Genomic DNA, 24,750 nt, shown 5'->3' on the forward strand with positions numbered 1-24,750 from the left:
GGCTGCTACCAAATTGACCCTAGTCTGTGTGTGTGTGTGTTAGGGAATTTAGATTGTAAGCCCCAATGGGGCAGGGACTGATGTGAGTGAGTTATCTGTAGAGCGCTGCGGAATAAGTGGCGCTATATAAATAAATGGTGATGATGATTATACATTTTTACTCTAAGTGGAGCCAATATAATATAGATTTACTAATGTGTCATATTTCCTGGTTACTCTCTTGGGATCCACAAGAGTATCAAGAAATATAAATCCAGAGGTTACATTATATAATGAATATGCAGTTACTGAATGCACTATTCTGCACATACAATAGTGATGGCAGACACTTTGCTTTTGGAAACATGATGGTGTTAGATTGTGATATTCTCCCTTGTTGTCATGCACAGATGAAAAGGTTGATTATGAGATCTTGGGCGACTTACAGATTATGGTCCTCATTTAGAGCTGGACATATTTGTGTCCAAAACGTCAAACGCCAAACGGCGGATAACCTCACCCCGCACAACCTTCCCTTTTTCCCTTTAAGTTGCATGAACTTGTTTTTACCTGAAATAATGACATGGACACATGCTTGAGTTTTGACACACCAATGTCACAGTTTTGTTATATGAAAGGTTGCAACAAAAGAAGATGCAGGAACAGCTACCAGCCAATAACAGCAGAAAATAGGGATGGCCAGCCAGCCCAGAATCCCCATCGGTAACTTAATGGAATCAGAGAAATTGATAGTTCCATGGAAGGGATGGACAATCTTCAGTACTCAGTTCTTGTTGACCTCCAAGGTCTACAGTCCATGCAGGTCACCAACAACAAGAGTGCTAAATATTGGCACTCCACTCCTTCTGGCCTCAAACGGCACACTTACACAAACAATAAACAGGGCACATCCACAAGTGACCGCAACAGTGACAAAATTGAAGGGGGAAGAATCCTGCTGTCCAACTATAACTCTTGAACCCTGTATTAACCGTTGTCTGCTGTGCTTTCCCGCTGAATGTGCCTCTTCCGAATAAGGAGAGAAAACAATGTTTGTTAGCAACACAATTGACACTCACAGACATAGTGATAAAACCTATCCATCGGGAGGGAGGGAAACCCTGACTGCAAAGAGTTAGACTTCCTGTTCTTGGACTTCTCATGTCTTGTTTCCCCCACCCATTGAACTCCCATTGGCTGTTTCAAACCTCCTGGAAAACGTAACCCCTACACGTAAGTGCGATGTTCAGTCTACAAGCCTGGCGTTTAAACTATTTATACCAATACAGGTCTTCATTTATCCATATGTAAGATGCATGCAGCAAAAATTCTGTGTTTACGTTGATATGTTGTATTGCAGGTATTTTAGAATGCATGTAACTCAGCATAGTGATAGAATGCCTCTGATGCTTGTTGATACATTTAAAGTGCATCAAGCATTAGGCGTATCCTGATGTAGCAGCATACTAGAGACACCAGACATTATCACCAGCTTGATGATGACAGGCATTTTGAAAAAAAAAGAGAAAATAAATAAATTTAAAAAATGATGTCCCTCCAAAAGTGAACTAAGCACCTGTGCTCATAGCCTGGCCTGTTTCCTGATGACTTAAATACACCCAGCCCTCCATGGGTACAGTCAGTTCACCCTAAGGTTTGATCAAATACCTTTATTATATGACAGAACACCCAAGCACATCATTGACACACTCACATTCAAGGAGTATAGTTCTACCCTGGGAACATTATGAAAACTGATACCCACCTTAAAGCCTCCCTGAAAACATTCATATGTCTGTATTCCACCGATATCAATATGTAAAAGAAAGTATAATGCCCACACACATATTTTCTCTCCTAGTCTCTTCCTTACATCCAATCAAAATTGTCCTAGAATTTGCTTTCGGCTAGATACTGCTCACTTGTCAGCTAGCAACACCAGGGGGTAATGCGCTTTTGCATATTCAGGGATTTTTTCAGGCGAGCTTAAACTCACCGATGTATTAAATGGTGAGTTGATATAGAATTGCCAGTAAAGTGTTTCTTTTCAAAATTGCCATTTCCAAAATCATTACAAATTGAGTTCCCGACGTTTTGCCACTCTAGCAATGCAAATCGCCAAGTGTATGAAGCTGTGGTTTTACAAACTCGCCTGAGTTTGATTTGAAAATAACCAGAATCAACACGCTGCTTTCTATAGGCAAGATTAGCAAACACTGTTACACTGCTGGTCAATGTTAATTTAAAAGATTTAACAGGAGGCACAATGGAAGTTTAAATAAAGCATGCTTTTTGTTTTGGGGGGAGAAAAAGAACTTGAAATTATATTACTGGGACAAATTTTGTTTATGAATAAATTTCTTTGTGAAAATATTTGAACATATGAAATTATGAACATATTTTTATTATTATTATTATTATTATTATTGTTATTTTTATATTACCTTACTATCTTACTATCTAATTACCAGTGGGGCAATATTTTTTTCTCATGATGTGTCAACACTTAATATTTCCAGATGGGACACATGCTGCATTTTATAGCCGTGATTTGCAAACACATCAGCCATTGGTCTTCGCAGGCTAATGAGAATTATAAAAAGGGACCCAAATGGCATTTACTCTGAGAGTGCTTGAAAATGGTGTTGGTAGGAAAAATATTGTTGGGTGTTTTGAAGCTACATCTGATTTTGGAGTCAGCAGTAAGAGGGAGAGAGGAACATCCCCAGCACCAGGCTCCTCATAGACTGTGCAGGCCACCTGGGGTTTTTATTTTTGGAGTTTGGTGTTTTTATGTTGTGTTGCAATCATCTGTGTATAAACATATATACATATATATTTATGTTTAATTGTTGGTGATTAAGGATATGGGTGTCAATCCTGGTTTATGACACTTCAATCATAGAGGGGAGATAGAACTTATCTTTGGCTTTTTGAAGTCCACATTCATATGGCTCGATACATCTGATGGGGTGCTTCGAAATATGTCCCATGTAAGGTGGCTGATATATTGCTGTGGTGCTGTCTGCTGCATAATTTGGCCCTAATCCAAAGTATACCCTTAACACCAGCAGTAGACAGTAAAAATTAAAGTTGATCTAGGACATTCCCTACCCAAACTATAAATCTGTCCCCACATTTTACATTTATTTCACCCTCCAATGCAACATGGTTTTGCCAAGGTGCAAAGTTACTGCTTTTTTTTGCTTTACTTTCCTTACTAAATCAGGCTCAATATCACAAGTGTACCCATATTACCCAAGTAAACAACACCAGTGTGCAGGAAGAAATGAAGAAATTATTGATTTCTAGGTAAATTTAAATCAACATAGATAACATAGTCTGCACACTGTTACTTGTCTGTGTTACAGAATCCAATAAAAGCACTTTGCTATAAATGCAAACCAAAAAAATTTAATTAAATTGTTTATTCTTTTTTCTTTACTGCGGGCTCAGGAATCTTGGGCTGGCTGTTGGATGCCCGTCTGCCATGCCTGATCCTCCCACCACTATGTGCAGGAGTAACGGGCAATGATGGGCTTGTGGTATTGCTTACCGTGCTGCCAAATGAAGATGATGACTCTGCTAGCCATGCCAATAATTGCCCACACACTGATAACAAATTGCTGGGCAGTTCACGCACAGCCCCTGTCATATTATTTAGTCCAATGTTCAACTGGATAAGGCTGTTATCAATTGGACATCCGCTGTTAAGTGTCCCGAATATTGATCAAATATCTGAATCCTTTTGTGAGCTGCCATTTAATCCGTCTTATGGAGTCCTGGTGGAATTGTACCAATCTCTCCTGTACCCTGCTAAAGTGTTGAATTGATTCAGCCAAATAGGGGACAAGTGCAGGTTGAGGTTGGGTAGGTGTTGAAGTTGGTGGACTTGGTGCAGCCCGCACAGACTCTGCAACTTGAGGTACTGTACACAGGGCCGGATTAACCCGAGGTCTAACTGGGCTATAGCCCAGGGGCCTCGGGCATCCAGGGGGCCCTTTAAAGTCCTCACAGCAGCATCATTGATCGGTCCGGGGGCGGGGGCGCCCCCAGCCCGATCAATGCTGCTGAGCACAGTCAGTCCAGTCCTCCATCCCCGGAGGACTGGACTGACAGGTAAGCGCTTGGGGGGGCCCTCACGGGGGACGGCGGCTGGCTCACATTGGGGGCCTCACGGGGGAATGGAGGCGCCCTTAGCCCAGCATGACACAAATATTATTTTATACAAATTATGCTGCCTCATTTTTTATAATTATAAATTTGCATGTACTCCAGAATGTCATGAAGAGTGATCAGATGAATTGCAATAAATTTCAAATTCCCTCTTTGCCATGACAATGAACTTTATCTCAAAAACAACTTTTCCACTGCATTTCAGGCATGCCATAAAAGGACCAGCTGGCATCAGGTCAGTGATTCTCTCATTAACACAGGTGAGAGAGTTGGTGAGGACAAGGCTGGAGATCAATCTATCATGCTGATTGAGTTAGAATAACAGACTGGAAGCTTTAAAAGGAGGGTGGTGCTTGAAATCATTATTCTTCATCTCTTAACTATGGTTACCTGCAAGGAAACATGTGCAGTCATCATTGCTTTGCACAAAAAGGGCTTCACAGGCAAGCATTTTGCTGCTAGTAAGATTGCACCTTAATCAAACATTTATCGGATCATCAAGGACTTTAAGGAGAGAGGTTTAATAATTGTGAAGAAGGTTTCAGGCGCCCAAGAACGTCCAGCAAGCGCCAGGACCGTCTCCGAAAGTTGATTCAGCTGCGGGATCGTGACACAACCAGTGCAGAGCTTGCTCAGGAATGGCAGGAGGCAGGTGTGAGTGCATTTGCATGCACAGTGAGGCGAAGACTTTTGGAGGATGACCTGGTGTCAAGAAGGCCAGCAAAGAAGCCACTTCTCTCCAGGAAAAACATCAGGGACATACTGATATTATGCAAAAAGTACAGGCATTGGACTGCTGAGGACTGGGGTAAAGTCGTTTTTGCTGATTTCAGATTGTTTGGTGCATCTGGAAAAATGCTTGTCCGGAGGAGAAAAGGTGAGTGCTACCATCAGTCCTGTGTCATGCCAACAGTAAAGCACCCTGAGACCATGTTGTGGGGTTGCTTCTCAGCCAAGGGAGTGGGCTCACTCACAATTTTGCCTTACAACACAGCCATGAATAAAGAGTGGTACCAAACATCCTCCAAGAGCAACTTCATCACCTAAGAACAGTTTGGTGACGAACAATGCCTGGCTTGAGGATCAAAACCTCAAAATTTTAGGTCAATGGCCAGGAAACTACCCATAAATTAATTCCATTGTAATTTTCAAAAAAAGCTTTTGACACTTATCAAATGCTTGTAATTTTACTTAACTATACCATAGCGACATCTGACAAAAAGGTCTGCAAACACTGAAGCAGCAAACTTTGTGAAAACTACTACTTGTGTCATTTTCAAAACTTTTGGCCATGACTGTACAATTTATCTATTTCTTGTTTCAACTTTAATTTCTCTATGATTAAAACAACAATCCTTTTATATCAGTTAAATCCAGTAACATCTAGGGCAAATCGTATCAATCTGTGATTTGCCCTTTTCAGTGATTTTGAACCCGCCGGTGTATAAAAGTGCGAGTTGATAGTAAATCAGCAGTAAAGTGATGTAACCAAAATGGACATGTTACAAATCGCGGTCCTGTCTTTTGGCCATTCTAAGAATAAACTTTGCCATATGTATGAAGCTGTGATTTTTTGAACAAGACTGCTGTAAAAATTGCCAGAATCAAGATGCTGCTTTGGATAGGCGAGATTGGCAAACACATCAGTTTTCCATGGCTGGCCAATGTTAAAATAACAGAAGGCACAATACAAGTTTAATTATGAGGTTAATCATGATTTCTTATTTAGACCGGTAAAAATTATTACTAATTATCTTACGGGGGCCAAATTAATTTATGAATAAATTAGTGGACAAATGATTAAGGGAATTTTTATTTTATTTTATTATTTTATTATTTCATTACCAGTGGGGCAATAAAACTTTAGTTCTGATGTGGCAACACTTAATATTTCCAGATGGGAACACAATTTAAAGTACAAAGTTATAGAACCACAAATGGCAAAATGCATATGGGCACAAGAGCAAGAAACTATACAAGTATTGGGAGTTCGGGGTCTTATGTCCAATAATAAGAGGTGCCAACAGCATGAAATATAATTTAGGCTTGTTTTGTGAAAATGCCAATCACCTCACTCCAATGTTTTCCACAAGAGTAATGCATACAAGCTATGCCTTCTCCTTCAATTATTTTGTTGAAAAAAGTTTTATTCAGTATTACTTGTCCCCTGCAGGAGCTCCTATGTTCTTTGTTAAGAAAAAAGATCTTCATCTTTGTATTGACTATAGAGCAGCGGTTCCCAAACTGTGCGCCACGGCTCTCTGGGTCGCCGCGGTGCTGTCACAGGGGTGCCGCCATCCCTAGCAAGAAAAAAAAACAAAAAAAAAACTTACCCATCATCCAGCGCCGGATCCTCCTCTTCACTGACTGGCGGGGGTGTGACGTCATCACTTCCAGCAGCCTCAGTGAGGAGCAGCAGCAAAGAGGATGTCAGGAAAAAAGGTAAGTAAAGGAGAGTGAAGGGGGGCACAGAGAGAGGCACTGAAGGGGGGCACAGATAGAGGCACTGAATGGGGCACATAAAGAGGCACTGAAGGGGGGCACAGAGAGGCACTGAAGGGGGGCACAGAGAGACACTGAAGGGGGACACAGAGAGAGGCACTGAAGGGGGGCACAGAGAGACACTGAAGGGGGCACAGAGAGACACTGAAGGGGGATAGAGAGAGACACTGAAGGGGGGCATAGAGAGACACTGAAGGGGGACACAGAGACACTGAATGGGGACACAGAGACACTGAAGGGGGACAGAGAGAGACACTGAAGGGGGACAGAGAGAGACACTGAAGGGGGGCACAGAGAGACACTGAAGGGGGACAGAGAGACACTGAAGGGGACAGAGACACTGAAGGGGGACATAAAGACACTGAAGGGGGACACAGAGACACTGAAGGGGGACAGAGAGAGACACTAAAGCTGGACAGAGAGACACGCTGAAGGAGGGGGACATAGAGAGACACGCTGAAGGAGGTGGACAGAGAGAGACACGCTGAAGGAGGGGGACAGAAAGATGGCGAAGAAGGGGATGCAGAGTGTGAGATGGCGAAAAGAGGGACAGAGTCATATGGTGAAGGGGCGCAGTGATATCATGAAGGGGCACAATGTGATGGTGAAGGGGCCTAAATACATCTTACGTCATTTTGACAAAACTACTTAAAAACGGGACTACCCGGTAATAATTTTGGCTTAGGGGTTTCTTGGAAAAATTATGATGACCTTAAGGGTGCCTCGAACTGAGAAAGTTTGGGAACCACTGCTATAGAGTATTAACTCAAATAATTATACATAACTGATTCTAAGCCATTTTTACTAAACTAAACCATCTTTACTAAACTCAACTTCACTTCGGAGCGACATTTAATCTGGTGAAACAAGTAAGCATGGGTGATGAGTAGAAGACTGAGCTCAGAATTTTGTATTGACATTTTGAATACCATGTAATACTTTTTCTTCTTTACAATGCTCCAAACACTTTATCAATTATCTATTCAATGATTTGCTGGATCAATTTGTGGTTGCCTATTTTGATGAAATCTTGATATACTCTGAAGGTTTACAGACCCACAGGAGACTTGTCCGCATAGCATTGGAGCACCTTTGGCAACATCACCTGTATGCTAAACTATAAAAGTGCATTTGAGAAAGAAACAATGGACTACTAGGACATGTAATATCCCACCAAAGTATTTAAATAGATCCAGCTAAAACCAAGGCTATTGATAATGACACATACCCAACAATGTTAAGATCAATTACTATTGACATCTCATACTTTCCCAACTATTGTTACTCTCATTACTTTTCTAACACATAAGAACACAACATCTCAATGGACCTCAGCTGCTCAGGAGGCCTTCACTAAACTAAATATACTTTCACTTCAGCATCCTTTCTAATAAAACTGGATCTTGAAGGTTGATGCATCTGATTCGATTATGGGAGCTGTCCTATTACAGCAGAGAGGGGACAAAAGGATCCTTCGAAATTGTGACTATTTTTCCAAATGCTTCCTACCAGCAAATGCCACTATAGTAATGGAGCCAAAGAGCTATTGGCCATCAAGTTGGTTTTCTGCAAATGGCGCCATTTACTCAACGGTCACACATTCTGATAACCATATATACAGATCACACAAACCTTGAGTATTTGAAGACCACTTGGCGTTTAATCTGGCAATAAGCTAAATGGGCAATGTTCCTTGCTCGCATCAACTTCCATGTTACCTACTGACCTGGTTCTAAAAATTGAAAGGCTTCAAGACAATTTGGAGCTAATTCAACATTACAATCCCTTAAAGATCCCATTGTACCAGCACAGACATTCCTCGCAACAATTTGTTTACTAATGTTTCGTAGAAGAGCTGAAATGTCCACACGCCAGAGATGACAAATGTCCACTCTATAAATACAGTAAATATATATAAAGTTGCAGCGGTATTTTTAACATATACAGAGACAATCCACAGGGTATTAACATCACTCCTACATTGCAGAAGTTCTATGTCTATGTCACTGTAATGCAAAATATCTGAAAGTGAAATATAAAACTTTTACAGCTGATGATTAAAATGCAGTTGATGATTAATATTATTAAATTATGTAAATGTACCATGAGATTTAAATAAGTCATTTTTTTAACTCCCGTATATTATGAATTTATAAAGAAAATATTGTTACTCGAATTATAGAAATGATACAGATTTTTATATGTCCTAAAGGGTAAAATAGCTTATCATAGATTGTGTCCAGTGTCTACTGGAAAATGGTAGAAGCAGGAAGATCAGGACTATGTGTTTCAGTTTAAAATGATCTCTTTAAATGAAAATGCAGTGTTCATGAAACACAATAATCGGGACCATTCATGTGGTTGTGAGAGGTTTAGGTTAAATGTTTTTTAGCCTTCTAAGCAATGCTTTGGAATAATGCCAGTGAGCATAAAAGAACAATAGTCACATAGAACGACAAGTCAGTATACTTCTGCTTACAGAAGAAATATTGTGTATATAAACCCCCCTATCCTCATGCCCTGAATACACAGTTCACTAGAACTCATCTAAACCAGCAACATGGGAAAGGTAAAAAATTACTAATATCATATACATGTTTTCCATTAAATTATTAAAAAGTGATTTATCTTAGACAGAACTGACAAGAGTCTGACTGAACAATTTGTGTTCTACTGAATTTGTTGTATGCATGTAATGTAAATGTTTACAAAAAATAATATTGAAATATTATTTTTTTCCCCCACAGATTGTTTTCTACGAGGACAGGAACTTCCAGGGTCGCTCCTATGAGTGCAACTCTGAATGTCCAGACTTGTCCTCATATTTTAGACACTGTAACTCCATTCGTGTGGACAGTGGAAACTGGATCCTGTATGAACAGCCTAACTACAGAGGACACCAGTACTTCCTCCATAGAGGCGAGTACCCTGAATTCCAGCAATGGATGGGTTACAATGACTCCATTCGGTCTTGTCGCCTAAGCCCACAGGTAACTAGCAACCATTTTTATTTAGTAAGATATCTTAATTACAACATTTAATAAATTGCTGAACAAAACTCATCCAATTAATGCCTTAAAATTAGTCAAAGTTTAAGAATTATATTCAATTATAGTTGTGTTATAAATTTACTGTGTATTATATTCTAAAATGGATTACATTTAAAAAAAAATATATAATTGTCATTTCTAATATTATTATGGCAGCACCAAGGTTCATTCAGAGTCAGGATCTATGAGAAAGAAGACTTCAGAGGTCAGATGATGGAATTCACTGACGATTGTCATAATGTCAATGAGAGATTCCGTTACCATGATATCCACTCTGCTCAGATACAAGATGGGTACTGGATGTTCTATGAAGAGCCCAACTACAGGGGACGTCAGTTTTACCTGAGACCTGGAGAATACAGAAGATACACTGATTGGGGTGCCCAAAGCCCTAGAATTGGTTCCTTCAGACGTGTCCATCATATGTATTAAAACAGCTGAAAAGTCAGTCTGTTATTTCATTCAATAAAACATTCTGAATAACTTTTTTGTTATATTTTATTTATGCCTTTATTTGTGCATCAGCCTATTTCTCTAAATTCCACTTTTATTGCTGTAGAAAGAAATGTACAATGTTAGTGTAAGTGTATCTGTATATTAGTATAGTATATGTGTCTGTGATGTAATCTCATGTCTGCTGTCACGGTCATGCTCCCAGCTGCCGTGACTTTGGGGTGTTCGCTGTATGAGGTCACACACGATTTCAGCACGCAGTCTCTCTCTACCTATCACACAGGTTATAGACCTACGGAATCACCCCAACACAGCGCTCTCACACCCCCCAGACACTTCAGGTTCTGCCACCACCTATTGGGTACGGGCAATAGGACCCCAATAGGACCCCAATATACTGGCACACTGGCTTCTATTTATCCACAAACTAGCAAGACCCACACCAGCACACACATGGTTAACTCTTCACACCTCCAGACTTTTACACAAATGTAAATGCAAGCGCACACAGCTTGTTAATCAAATGTATCAACAAATCACACACTGGCATTCCAAGGGTTAACATGTTCGAGCAATCTGCCTCTTCTAAACAGGCTAATGGATTCGTTAGAGTGAAGCAGTTTAAAATAAAAAGGGTTACATTCAGAATAGCACATACGTGAGTTGCATAATCTGCACCATGGGAAATTGGCTAGGAAGATTGACAGCTTATCAATCTAACTTGATTTCCCCAAAAAGTCTGACAGTTTGTCCTTTCCAAAACACGGGTTTTTAAGCAATATTAAATGGGATGGTCTTCACAGGGGCAGTATTTAATGCTAATAGGGGGCAGGAATGTCCCCTGGGTGTCACTATACTTTGCTTACAAATATTCCCAAAGTCTTGACCTGTTGGTAATTCTTAACAGATATATCCCAGAGAAATAACTCCCCCTTCAATAAACCGGTCATAATCTCCTGCACTCTAAAATACCAAACAAGATGGAATTATTAAAATGTGACATACCTTTCACAAAGATATGTGATTTTAGCTGTTCATGGATACAACCCGTGCCTGTCATTCACAACCCTGGTGTGATTTCTGCTCCTCAGTATGGAGTTACCCCCAGATTTCCTAAAATATGAACTATGACAACATTTTACTTTGAAGGTCATATTTCTATATACCTGTATAGGCTTTCACATGCTGCCTACAAGGCTCTCCAGCTGTGATCGGCCCCACACAGTCTATTTGAGTGTCACAAATAGGCTAGATCTCACCCTGGGAGCTCTTTAAAGCTGCCCCCAGGTGACACTTCTATCTTCTCACACTGGGGTGTGCAAAGCCATCCAATAAATTTACATCAGACTCTCTGACCTCAAATCTTACACTTTAACTGAACTTATCAATGGATTCCTTTGATATAACATATTTACACTGCAGTTATGATTTTATCCCTTATAAATAACTGCAAGCTCTCTATGTTCACGACATCTGCAATCTAGATTTTTTATTAGGACAGGGTAAGGAAGGTGGCACATTCATTATCTCAATTTATTTTGTATGTACCTGACTTTGGTAATTCAATGCCCTAATTTAAACACATATCTTTACAAAGGTAAAGATGGCAAAGTGTCATTCTTCAAGTAAAGTCCTGACAACAATTTCACATATTAAATCTTATAAAAACTGAGCTTACTTCTACATTTTTATACATATATAAATACCTCCAGTATGATGTCTACCCCAGGCCAGAATAAGAGCAGCATATGGTGAATATTATTAAAGACCTATGATGAGCAGCACCATGCCACTGGAATAACAATGATCAGCATCATTGAGGGCATGGGTAGAGCCTCCCTCCATCAATCTCAATCTCTCTCTCCTATACCCACATACTGTATGATGCATATAAATAAATAGATGATGATGATGATGATGATGATGATGATGATGCACCACTAACTGGGTCGCACTGCGTGTAAAGAAAATAAATAGAGTAATAAAATCTCCCAATTGTTCTTCAAGTTCCCGGCTGTGGAAGCCAGTCCCACACATTTTGGAATATTATAATGGAATCAGCATAGTTAAAAGTATAAATTATGTTATTTTACTGACAATGAATGATGACAAATCAGAAAATGCATGTAAATGGTATTAATCAATATAGACTGGAGACTGCATATCAAAATTGTATCAATCAAATGAAGTAAATTATGTCAATATTTACAGGAGACTGCAAATTACATCCTCAAGCAGAAACAACATGGATGGATTGTAAGTAAGACAAACCAGGTATTATACATCTCTGCATAATATTTTGCTCAGACTAGGGATAGATATATGAGAGAAGGCTGAGCATCACAGTGAGAAAATCGGATCAGCCCAGACTGTCACGTCAATTGAACAACAGCATCCTCCTCAGTTATTAAATGCCACCCAGTGACCATTTCCAGTATTATTGTGGATTCCAGAGAGGGAGGAGGTAGATCACAGGATGTGTGAAACAGCTTTGGAACCAGTGACATCAAAAAAGAGTGGAAGGGTTTAAAGACAGAAGGGCCGGGACTCTATCTACAATCAGGAGTTAGATTCTGCTTGTTTACTTTCCATTGTTCCAGGACCTCCCCAGCACAGACTGGATGGAACAGAAACAGCAGGTAGTTGACCACCTGCTATGACCAATGTCATGTTCTTCCTACACCCCTGTTACCACCTAGACCCTACACCACTAATAAAAAGGGTGTAACGTTCCGGCTCCACAGATAGTACCTGTCTCGTTACCTGCAGTCCATTCATCTTGAAACTGCCATGTCCCAGCATCAGACATTCTCCAGTTCATTCATTCAGCTATATTCAGATCTGTATCGAAAAGGGAAGAAAGAAACTGTGTATTGAGGCACTAATAGGACTCTCCTCAAAAGAATGATAAAATATAACTTTTAATGTCACTTTAAAAAGAGAACAGCATTATATAATATTAATAGGATCCTCATGTGAGGATAGAACTAAGCAGCGAAATATTAAAACTAAATAAGTGAAAACAAATGATACCAACAAAAAGAAAAAGTGAAATAAAATAGCAATATAATTGCTAATCTGTGCCGTTGCCTATAAATCCCCTGTTAGACATAATGTATGTGTATCCACATAGAAGATTGAGTACTCATTGGCCAGTATATTAATAAACTCCTGAGGTTGCAACAAAGTAGATGTGAATCTGAGATGAAGGAATTTATATAAAGGGAACTTCCATCAATGATATTTTAGGATCAGGGAAATACACGCTGTGTAGGGTTAATGCCCTTAGTGCTGTACTCGGAATGTGACCCGTATGCACTTATCCATATGTTATCAAAATGTATGAATGTTGTAATTAAGTGGATATTCCACGTATTGAGTATTTGTCTTAGTCATGCAGGCACAGCGTGAACAGTCACTGTTAATAATACTTAACATTGAGAAGCGGACAGAAGTGTCTACAGATCCAATAATCCTAGGTTTATATAGCCTAGGATCGCCTTAGGATAGTTCCCTCACAATCACTTTGTAATTGTAGTGTTTATAAGTGTTTAACCCCTACAGGAGTAAGTATTGTAATTGTTTGGTGAATTGGTTAACCACACTGCAGTCAAAAATGCTCCGTATTTTGACTTATCCGTATAATGTCAAAATTTGTAAATGGAGAGTTGTAATTTAGTGGATATTCCACGTCTCAAATATTTTTCTTAATTATACAAACACAGTGCGGATAGTTTCAGATCTGTGCAGGTGCAAGCCTATTGCACTTCAGGACCTCCTCCCTCTTTTTCATTGGCTAAGCATTTCTGGAGCGCTATTTAAACCTCCTGGATTCACCTGTCTGATGCCTGTTCTTCAAGCTCACTTCCTGCAGCCTGTGGTTCTGGTTTCTGTTCTCCTTGTGGTTTGCCTGTGTTCCAGTCTGCTCTCAGTCTCTATTTGTTGACCTATCGCTGTTCCAGTACCTCACTTACCATCTCCAGTGTACTTCATTGTGACAGCTCCGGTTCTCTCATCGCTACCACTCAGAGCCGTTACTACATCTGTGACTCATCAGCTGTTACCACGGGTTACCTCCGCTACTCCAGCCTGCTCTCAGTCTCTGGCCATGTTGAAATATCGCTGCTCCAGTACCTCTATTACCATCTCCAGTGTACTTCATCCTGACAGCTTCAGTTCTCACATCACTACTACTCAGAGCCGCTACTACATCTGTGACTCATCAGCTGTTACCACGGGTTACCTCCTCTATTCCAGTCTGATCTCAGTCTCTGGCCGCGTTGAAATATCGCTGCTCCAGTACCTCTATTACCATCTCCAGTGTACTTCATCGTGACATCTTCAGTTCTCTCATCGCTACCGTTCAGAGCCGCTACTCTCACTGTGACTTATCAGCTGTTACTACGAGTTACCTCCACAACTCCAGTTTGCTCTCAGCCTGCAGCCGTGTTGAACTTTCGCTGTTCCAGTACCTCTGTTACCATTTCCAGTGTACTCTATTGTGATAGCTCCAGTTCTCTCATCACTACCGTTCAGGCTGCTATTTCATCTGGAACTCATCAGCTGTTATTACGAGTTTCCTCCACCAATCCAGTAAGCCTTCAGCCTCTGGCTGTGTTGAACTATTGCTGCTCCAGTACTCCCATTACCATCTCCTGAGTACTTCATAGTGACAGCCTCTGTCCTCTCGTTGTATACCACAGAGCACCTATTCTCCTAGTGGCTCATTGGCTGCTGACAATCAGCCTATATTATTGTTGTGCCTGTATTTATACCACTTATCTGTAGACTCCATTATCTCCATCCACTTCACCTGGCTCCTCCACATCGTTCTGCTGTACACTCACTCACTGGACTGCGACCTGCAGACTTGGTGCAGCTAAGACCATAACTCCTTGCGGGGGTTCCTGGTAAAACCATCTGTCTGTTAGACTCCGCGCCCGTGGGTGGGCTTAGTCATGCTCAGCAGAGCCTAGGGTTCAATTTCCTGTAAGCCATCCGTGACAAAGGGACCATGGCCGGGGAGGTTAATCTAGGGAGGGGACAAGGACCGGGTCACTATGGGGAAGAGACAAAAAGGACAACTCCCAGAGGGCAGCGAGAAACTTGGAGGAGAAAGTACTTGTGTTGATTTAGAGTAACCATATGCTATCAGTGCCAGAAAGGATTGCTTGAAGCAGAAGCTTCTTCAGACAGATCAGACATTGAACCTCTAAGGCTAATTCTGGTACCACTCCATCAGGTGGCACACACAGATTCTGAGGAGTTGATGAGCCTACACCAGTAGTGAGACTAATACCCAAGGACCCACCAAGATCGTGAAGAGAAGGCTGAGTGGATGGGATAATCAAGATACATGGAACCACCTTATGGCTCAGAACCCCTGGCCCACTTGGATTGTCGTCTGTGGACTTCACTACCAGAAATTTGTGCCTGCTAAGACTCTGTGCTGGGAGGTAACCTGCTTGGGAGTTTTTACTTGCAGTGATGATTTTCTGACATGATTTTCTGTTATGTTTGGTGAGGGAACACATTTCACCTTGGGGAGCACTGTTGTATTTTACTTAGTGTGTACACTTTATTAAATAAAGGGGTATTTATCTCTTTCTTGCTGTCACTCACCGGACCGTGAGTGCCTCTTCCCGGACATTTAGGAACCGTGGTCGTCCACCATCCTGAGGGTCTGCGCATGCGCAGCCCTTTTCTATACTTCAGTGTATACCCCTTTAACTCAATTGGCAGATCAGGCAACACTCCCTATATTAAGCACCTGTGGTCAACACCACGTTGCCTGATCTTGGAGTCTCATTCCTCATGAGTCTCTGAAGGTGTTCCTGTATTCCTCGTGTATTCAGCGCTGCTGATTCCTGTGGTTTCCAAGCCACTTCTATTCCTGTGGTTTCCAAACCACTTCTACTACTGTGGTTCCCATACCACTTCTACCATCAACTGTATCATCATGACTGTTTGCTGATTCCTATCCGCTGCCTCCGTGCACTACAGTCTTCTAAACCACTTCAACGTTATTTTATATCAATGTGACTGTTTGCTCATTGCTATCCGCTGCCTCCGTGCACTCCAGCTTTTACTTCACTCACCTGCTTCTCATCAAGTCTGTTTGCTGATTCCTATCCGCTGCCTCCGTGCACTACAGTCTCCTGCTGGCAACTCGCCTGTGTTCAACATCGTGACTGCCAGCTGATTACTATCCGCTGCCTCCGTGCACTACAGTCTCCTGCTTGCAACTCGCCTGTGTTCATCATCGTGACTGCCAGCTGACTACTATCCGCTGCCTCCGTGCACTACAGTCTCCTGCTTTCAACTCGCCTGTGTTCAACATCGTGACTGCCAGCTGATTACTATCCGCTGCCTCCGTGCACTACAGTCTCATCTCATCTTTGCTGTGGCTTCCTCGAGACTGCCGCTTTCATTACCATCTGCTACACTTCGTGATCAACAGCTCCTGCCCTGCGCTGCACTCCTGTTTCCCATCGCTGTTGGTTCCTGTGGTTGCTACTGGTTACCTCCGTGTGCCGCTGAGTCCTGCTGCTGTGGTCAGCGCTATCGTCCATCTCCTGCTGATCCACTCTCCACGCCTTCACGTGTTCCACTGGTCTCTACCCTCCTGTCAGCATTGGATTTGTATCTCATCTACTACCCTCTGCTGGATCATCTCCATTCTCCTGGGTCCCCTATGAGTCCAGTTCCACGTGTTGCTGACTCCTGTGGATTCGTGTCCCTGTTGGTCTACTCACCTGTGCGCTGCACCTGCTAGACCGCTGCCTCACCTATCCAGGGACTTCCTATCCCGTCGGCCTCCAGCCGCTCAGGTACCGCTGCAATCCCATCTGACTGCTTCTGCTGAACCACGGTATGCATACTTCTCATTGACTGTGCTGTGTATTGCATATCTTGCTGGACTGTGTTTGGTTCTCTCTGGAGTCTGCTATCCGCTGAGTCTATAGCCATCATTGACTGTGTTATCATTGTGCTGGACTACTTCAAGAGACTTTCTAGATTGCAGACCTGCTCAGTCATTTATATCTATATATATATCTATATTGTGCATATTACTGTGGATCGTGTATAAGGTGCCTGTGTATATCCTGTGTTGCAGTCTTCCCCTGTGCACCTCCTCACATATATATTCAGTGGTACAACTTGCTGATGTCAGACCACTGATCCCTGTTTCCGGTATCACCTGTTCCATCATCCTCTCACATAGCAGTGGTACAACTTGCTACCGCAGACCACTGACTACCTGGATACCTCCACTTGGATTCCATTCCTTCACGCAGACAGCGGTACAACTTGCTACCCGCAGACCGCTGACTCTCATCACCTCCTTGTTTCTGTTGGACATTCCTCCTTACTATAGCAGTGGTACAACTTGCTATCGCAAGACCACTGACTACCTTCACGTGTCCTTGTCCATACAGTTCCTTGTGTATTATTACCTCATTATTACCAGTGTTGCTAGTCATAGACTTTCCTGAGCATCTCATCGGCCATCATTTCATGTTCCGTGATCACCCAGCTACCAGAGTACCCTATTACCATCTACATTGCTCTGGTAGGCCTACCATCTGGTGATCCCTGGGTAAAGACTCCTAGTGCCCGTGACAGTAAGATCAGGCCATGACAGACCCAGATGCGGAACCTACCGCCAAAGAGATGCTGCAACATCTGGTTAGCCGTGTGGAGCAACAGGATGCCCGCCAACAGCTGTTACTTCAGTGTTATCAGTCATTAACCTCCCAAGGAACATCTGGACAGACTGTGACAGCTACTACTGAAGCTCCTGTGCTTTCCTCCGTTTCCCCATTGCCATCCCAGGTGTCTACAGCTTCCACGCTTCACCTGCCTACTCCGTCAAAGTACGATGGAGACCCCAAAACTTGTAGGGGTTTCCTTAACCAATGTTCAGTCCATTTTGAGCTCCAACCTCAAAATTTTTCTACCCATCGTTCCAGAGTGGCCTATCTTATCTCTTTGTTTTCAGGACAAGCCCTGGCTTGGGCCTCCCCCCTGTGGGAGAGGAACGATCCAATATTACAAGATAGTGCCAAATTTATTTCTACATTTCGAAGTGTGTTCGATGAACCAGGTCGTGTGACCTCCGCTGCTTCCAGCATCCTCCGTCTGCGACAAGGATCTCATACTGTAGGCCAGTACGTCATTCAATTTAGGATCTTAGCCTCTGAACTTCAGTGGAACACTGAAGCCCTAGTTGCCGCCTTCTGGCAGGGGCTTTCCGATAAAATTAAAGATGCACTGACTACTCAAGAGCTTCCTTCGTCCCTTGAAGATTTGATCTCTCTATGCCATCGTGTTGATATGAGATTTCGTGAAAGAGAGGCTGAGAAAACGACTTCTGCTAAAGCACCTCTTCGCTCTAACCCTCAATTTCGTCCAGTGTCACCCGCTGTGATTCCCATGGAGATAGGACGTTCCAAGTTATCTTCTGAGGAGAGGAAACGAAGAGTCAAGAATAGACTCTGTATCTATTGTGCTGATTCCACTCATGTCCTCAGCTCCTGCCCTAAGAGATCGGGAAATGCCAGGCCCTAACTAGTTCTGGAGAGGTGAAGTTAGGGTCCCTGGAGTCCTCTCCATCGTCTATGAAATCTAAAGTCTGCGCTTTTGATGTGACTATTTCCTTTGCTACCAAAACCTTTGAGTCACAGGCATTGATTGATTCCGGAGCAGCAGGAAATTTTATTTCCAAATCGTTAGTAAATCAATGGTCTCTACCAGTGATTACCTTAAAAACTCCCATTACTGTGACGGCTATCGATGGATCACGTCTCATCAACGGTCTCATCACCCAGAGTACGTCTCCAGTAACCCTTCAGATTGGTGCTCTGCATCATGAAGAGATATCGTTTTTAATTCTTCCTGTTACGACAAGTCCGATTGTCCTAGGCCTTCCATGGCTTCAGTGTCACTCTCCCCAGATTGACTGGCGCACCCCTCAAGTCACGTCTTGGGGGCCTGAATGTCACCATCATTGCCTTTCCCAAGTCATTCCTCTCAAGGTACAGCAAGCTTCCATCTCAGCTATTTCATCGGGACTCCCTCCTCAATATGCTTTATTTACCGATGTTTTTGATAAAGCTCAGTCTGAACGTCTTCCTCCTCATCGTTCTTGGGATTGTCCGATTGACCTCCTTCCTGGCAAGACTCCTCCCAGGGGCCGGGTCTATCCACTCTCGTTACCTGAAACTCAAGCTACATCTGAATATATACGGGAGAACCTCCAGCGTGGGTTCATTCGACCTTCCACCTCGCCCGCTGGAGCTGGGTTATTCTTTGTCAAAAAGAAGGATGGATCATTACGCCCTTGTATAGATTTTCGTGGACTCAATGCCATTACTATCAAGAATCGGTATCCCATTCCGTTGATCACTGAGCTATTTGACCGCATCAAGGGAGCCCGTATTTTTACTAAGTTGGATCTTCGTGGTGCCTACAATTTAATCAGAATCCGTTCCGGTGACGAATGGAAGACAGCGTTTAACACCAGAGACGGGCATTACGAATATCTGGTAATGCCTTTCGGGCTATGTAATGCCCCCGCTGTTTTTCAGGGCTTCATCAATGAGATTTTTCGGGACTTATTATATGTATGTGTCGTCGTCTACCTGGACGACATATTGATTTTTTCACAGGACCTGCCTTCTCACCACCAACATGTGGCAGAAGTCCTCTCCAGGCTACGGAAAAATTCATTGTTCTGTAAATTAGAAAAATGTTCATTCGAATTACCCCAGATTCCATTCTTGGGGTATATAGTTTCCGGAGTTGGCCTGAAGATGGATCCTGACAAAGTAAATGCTGTACTACATTGGCCCCAGCCAACTACTCTTCGTGCGATCCAGCGTTTTTTAGGTTTTGCCAATTACTATAGACGCTTCATTCAAGACTTTTCTTCCATTGCATCTCCTATTGTGGCCCTGACTCGAAAAGGGGCTAATCCTAAGCAATGGTCAACTGAGGCTATTCAAGCCTTTCAAACATTAAAAGAGTCCTTCTCTTCGGCTCCAATCCTTCGACAGCCTGATGTGACACTCCCCTTCTTCCTAGAAGTAGATGCCTCTAATGTGGGCTTAGGAGCTATTCTCTCCCAACGCTCGGAACAGCAAAAATTCCACCCTTGTGCCTTCTATTCTCGGGGTCTCCTACCCGCAGAGAAGAATTATACCATCGGGGACAAGGAATTACTGGCTATCAAAGCCGCATTAGAGGAATGGAGATACTTGTTGGAGGGAGCTCGCCATCCGGTGACGATCTTCACGGATCATAAGAACTTGTCATATCTCCAGTCTGCCCAATGCTTGAACCCTCGTCAAGCAAGATGGTCTCTTTTCTTTTCCCGTTTTGAATTAATAATTACCTTCAAACCAGCTGCCAAGAACAAAAAAGCTGATGCCTTATCTAGAGCCTTTGTTACGTCCTCTGATATAGAAGAGGTTTCCAACCATACCATTCTAGACCCCAAATGTATCTCACTGGCTGCTTCATCCACCAGAACGCTACCATTTGGGAAGACCCTTGTGCCTCCTATACTAAGGAGGAAAATCCTTTCGTGGTTCCATGCCTCTCGTTTTTCTGGACACGCCGGTGAACACAAGACTTTTGAGATCCTCTCTCGAAGTTACTGGTGGCCTTCTATGAGGAGAGACGTCAAAGAGTTCATTGCTTCCTGTGAATTATGTTCGCAATTCAAATCCTCCCGCAGAACCCCAGCAGGGTTGCTGCGACCACTACCCATTCCGTCCAAACCATGGACCCATATTAGTATGGATTTCGTTACTGACTTACCACCTAGTAAGAACCATAACACTATTTGGGTGGTAGTGGACAGATTTTCGAAGATGGCTCATTTCATCCCTCTGTCTGGTTTGCCTTCCTCGTCTATCCTGGCTGAACATTTCATTAAAGAGATCTTCCGTATCCATGGATGTCCATCTGAGATTGTGTCTGATAGAGGAGTACAATTCGTGTCCAGATTCTGGCGAGCCCTTTGTAAAACCTTGGGCATACGATTAGCACTCTCATCTTCTTACCATCCACAATCCAATGGACAAACCGAACGTGTCAATCAAGATCTTGAGACTTTTATAAGGATATTTTCATCAGCCAATCAAGACAACTGGGTAGAGTTACTCCCTTGGGCTGAGTTCGCCCATAACAACATGTACCATGAGTCATCATCCAAAACTCCATTTTTTGTGGTCTACGGTCACCATCCGTCTTTTCCGGAATTTCCTGCCCTCCCGCCCACCCAAGTTCCTGCGGTGGAAACTGTTTGTCAGACCTTTAAAAATATCTGGTCTCAGGTCAGAACCTGTTTAAAGAAGACATCTGTCAAATATAAATCTTTCGCTGATAAGAAGAGGCGGGCTATTCCACCACTAAAAATTGGAGATCGTGTCTGGTTATCCACAAAAAATATTCGTTTGAAGGTTCCATCCATGAAATTCGCCCCTCGTTTTATTGGTCCATATAGGATCATTCAAGTTATCAATCCAGTATGTGTGAAACTCCTTCTTCCTAAGAGTCTTCGGATTTCTAATGCCTTCCATGTATCTTTGCTCAAACCTCTTATTATCAACCGTTTTTCAACTCCTCCCTCAGCTCCGCAGCCAGTTCAAGTTCATCAGGAGGAGGATTTTGAGATTACCGAGGTACTAGATGCAAAAATTTCGCGAGGAGTCCTCCACTTCCTCGTTCATTGGAAGGGCTTTGGCCCTGAGGAGCGCTCTTGGATCAAAGCTGAAGATCTTAATGCTCCTGCCCTTTTGAAGAAGTTTTACTCCAAAAATCCGGACAAGCCCGGTTCCAGGCGTTCTGTGCCCACCTTTAAAAGGGGGGGTACTGTCACTCACCGGACCGTGAGTGCCTCTTCCCGGACATTTAGGAACCGTGGTCGTCCACCATCCTGAGGGTCTGCGCATGCGCAGCCCTTTTCTATACTTCAGTGTATACCCCTTTAACTCAATTGGCAGATCAGGCAACACTCCCTATATTAAGCACCTGTGGTCAACACCACGTTGCCTGATCTTGGAGTCTCATTCCTCATGAGTCTCTGAAGGTGTTCCTGTATTCCTCGTGTATTCAGCGCTGCTGATTCCTGTGGTTTCCAAGCCACTTCTATTCCTGTGGTTTCCAAACCACTTCTACTACTGTGGTTCCCATACCACTTCTACCATCAACTGTATCATCATGACTGTTTGCTGATTCCTATCCGCTGCCTCCGTGCACTACAGTCTTCTAAACCACTTCAACGTTATTTTATATCAATGTGACTGTTTGCTCATTGCTATCCGCTGCCTCCGTGCACTCCAGCTTTTACTTCACTCACCTGCTTCTCATCAAGTCTGTTTGCTGATTCCTATCCGCTGCCTCCGTGCACTACAGTCTCCTGCTGGCAACTCGCCTGTGTTCAACATCGTGACTGCCAGCTGATTACTATCCGCTGCCTCCGTGCACTACAGTCTCCTGCTTGCAACTCGCCTGTGTTCATCATCGTGACTGCCAGCTGACTACTATCCGCTGCCTCCGTGCACTACAGTCTCCTGCTTTCAACTCGCCTGTGTTCAACATCGTGACTGCCAGCTGATTACTATCCGCTGCCTCCGTGCACTACAGTCTCATCTCATCTTTGCTGTGGCTTCCTCGAGACTGCCGCTTTCATTACCATCTGCTACACTTCGTGATCAACAGCTCCTGCCCTGCGCTGCACTCCTGTTTCCCATCGCTGTTGGTTCCTGTGGTTGCTACTGGTTACCTCCGTGTGCCGCTGAGTCCTGCTGCTGTGGTCAGCGCTATCGTCCATCTCCTGCTGATCCACTCTCCACGCCTTCACGTGTTCCACTGGTCTCTACCCTCCTGTCAGCATTGGATTTGTATCTCATCTACTACCCTCTGCTGGATCATCTCCATTCTCCTGGGTCCCCTATGAGTCCAGTTCCACGTGTTGCTGACTCCTGTGGATTCGTGTCCCTGTTGGTCTACTCACCTGTGCGCTGCACCTGCTAGACCGCTGCCTCACCTATCCAGGGACTTCCTATCCCGTCGGCCTCCAGCCGCTCAGGTACCGCTGCAATCCCATCTGACTGCTTCTGCTGAACCACGGTATGCATACTTCTCATTGACTGTGCTGTGTATTGCATATCTTGCTGGACTGTGTTTGGTTCTCTCTGGAGTCTGCTATCCGCTGAGTCTATAGCCATCATTGACTGTGTTATCATTGTGCTGGACTACTTCAAGAGACTTTCTAGATTGCAGACCTGCTCAGTCATTTATATCTATATATATATCTATATTGTGCATATTACTGTGGATCGTGTATAAGGTGCCTGTGTATATCCTGTGTTGCAGTCTTCCCCTGTGCACCTCCTCACATATATATTCAGTGGTACAACTTGCTGATGTCAGACCACTGATCCCTGTTTCCGGTATCACCTGTTCCATCATCCTCTCACATAGCAGTGGTACAACTTGCTACCGCAGACCACTGACTACCTGGATACCTCCACTTGGATTCCATTCCTTCACGCAGACAGCGGTACAACTTGCTACCCGCAGACCGCTGACTCTCATCACCTCCTTGTTTCTGTTGGACATTCCTCCTTACTATAGCAGTGGTACAACTTGCTATCGCAAGACCACTGACTACCTTCACGTGTCCTTGTCCATACAGTTCCTTGTGTATTATTACCTCATTATTACCAGTGTTGCTAGTCATAGACTTTCCTGAGCATCTCATCGGCCATCATTTCATGTTCCGTGATCACCCAGCTACCAGAGTACCCTATTACCATCTACATTGCTCTGGTAGGCCTACCATCTGGTGATCCCTGGGTAAAGACTCCTAGTGCCCGTGACACTTGCCTCCTTACCTGTGTTGACCTGTTAACCTAGAGGGCCAGGTATCTAGAGAACTATGGTTCCAACCCTGGTGTTCTCACAATATACAAAACAAAGAATATCCTAGTGATATACAATACAGAGAGCATCCTTGTGGAATACATTAGAGAGAGCATCCTAGTGACGTTACACAATTCAGACAGCATCCTATTCACTGATATACAATACAAATAGCTTTCTAGTGACCAATGGACAATATATAGAGAATTCTATTGACTGATATGCAACACAGATAGCAACTTAGTGACACCATACAATAAAAAAACATCCTATATAACACAATGACCCATATAGGAAGAACCATCTATTTCTGTATCTCCACCCCACCCAAGTAGTGTGAGAAATGCCACATGGATCTGACTACAGCAATTATACTCTTATCTGTAGTCAGCTGTAAGAGAAAAATGTACTCTCTTCAACAGAAAAGTAGGCCAAGAAATGTAAAATTCAGAAGCATTATTTGTCAAAACCAAAAATTTCAATTAGTATAAAGGGTAATTCCCATCCATGCAACACTTCCCTAATAGCAGGCTTGCTAACCATCATGGTGTCACTATGAGATATATACGGTTTGAGAATCATTATACATTCACCTAGCGATTAAGATTTTTATAGATACTAAAAAATTTATATATTTGCTCAATGCTCAAGATTT

At 43.0% G+C, this 24,750-nt stretch overlaps 1 protein-coding gene across 1 annotated transcript; it reads left to right on the forward strand.

The window, feature by feature from the left end:
- The first annotated feature begins 6,582 nt into the window (after positions 1 to 6,582).
- LOC142142293 (gamma-crystallin-3-like) lies at positions 6,583 to 10,141 on the forward strand. Its single transcript, XM_075200534.1, has 3 exons — positions 6,583 to 6,597; positions 9,405 to 9,647; positions 9,864 to 10,141. Exons 1-3 carry the CDS (start codon positions 6,583 to 6,585, stop codon positions 10,137 to 10,139), a joined length of 534 nt encoding a protein of 177 aa, XP_075056635.1. The 3' UTR covers positions 10,140 to 10,141.
- Positions 10,142 to 24,750: the final 14,609 nt, after the last annotated feature.

The sequence above is a fragment of the Mixophyes fleayi genome, chromosome 1 (genome assembly GCF_038048845.1).
Source record: "Mixophyes fleayi isolate aMixFle1 chromosome 1, aMixFle1.hap1, whole genome shotgun sequence".
In the NCBI taxonomy this organism is placed as follows: domain Eukaryota; kingdom Metazoa; phylum Chordata; class Amphibia; order Anura; family Limnodynastidae; genus Mixophyes; species Mixophyes fleayi.

Coding starts and splice junctions, on each gene's coding strand:
- LOC142142293 (XM_075200534.1), top strand. Junction 9,648..9,863: donor CTTGTCGCCTAAGCCCACAG/GTAACTAGCAAC, acceptor TTATTATGGCAG/CACCAAGGTTCATTCAGAGT.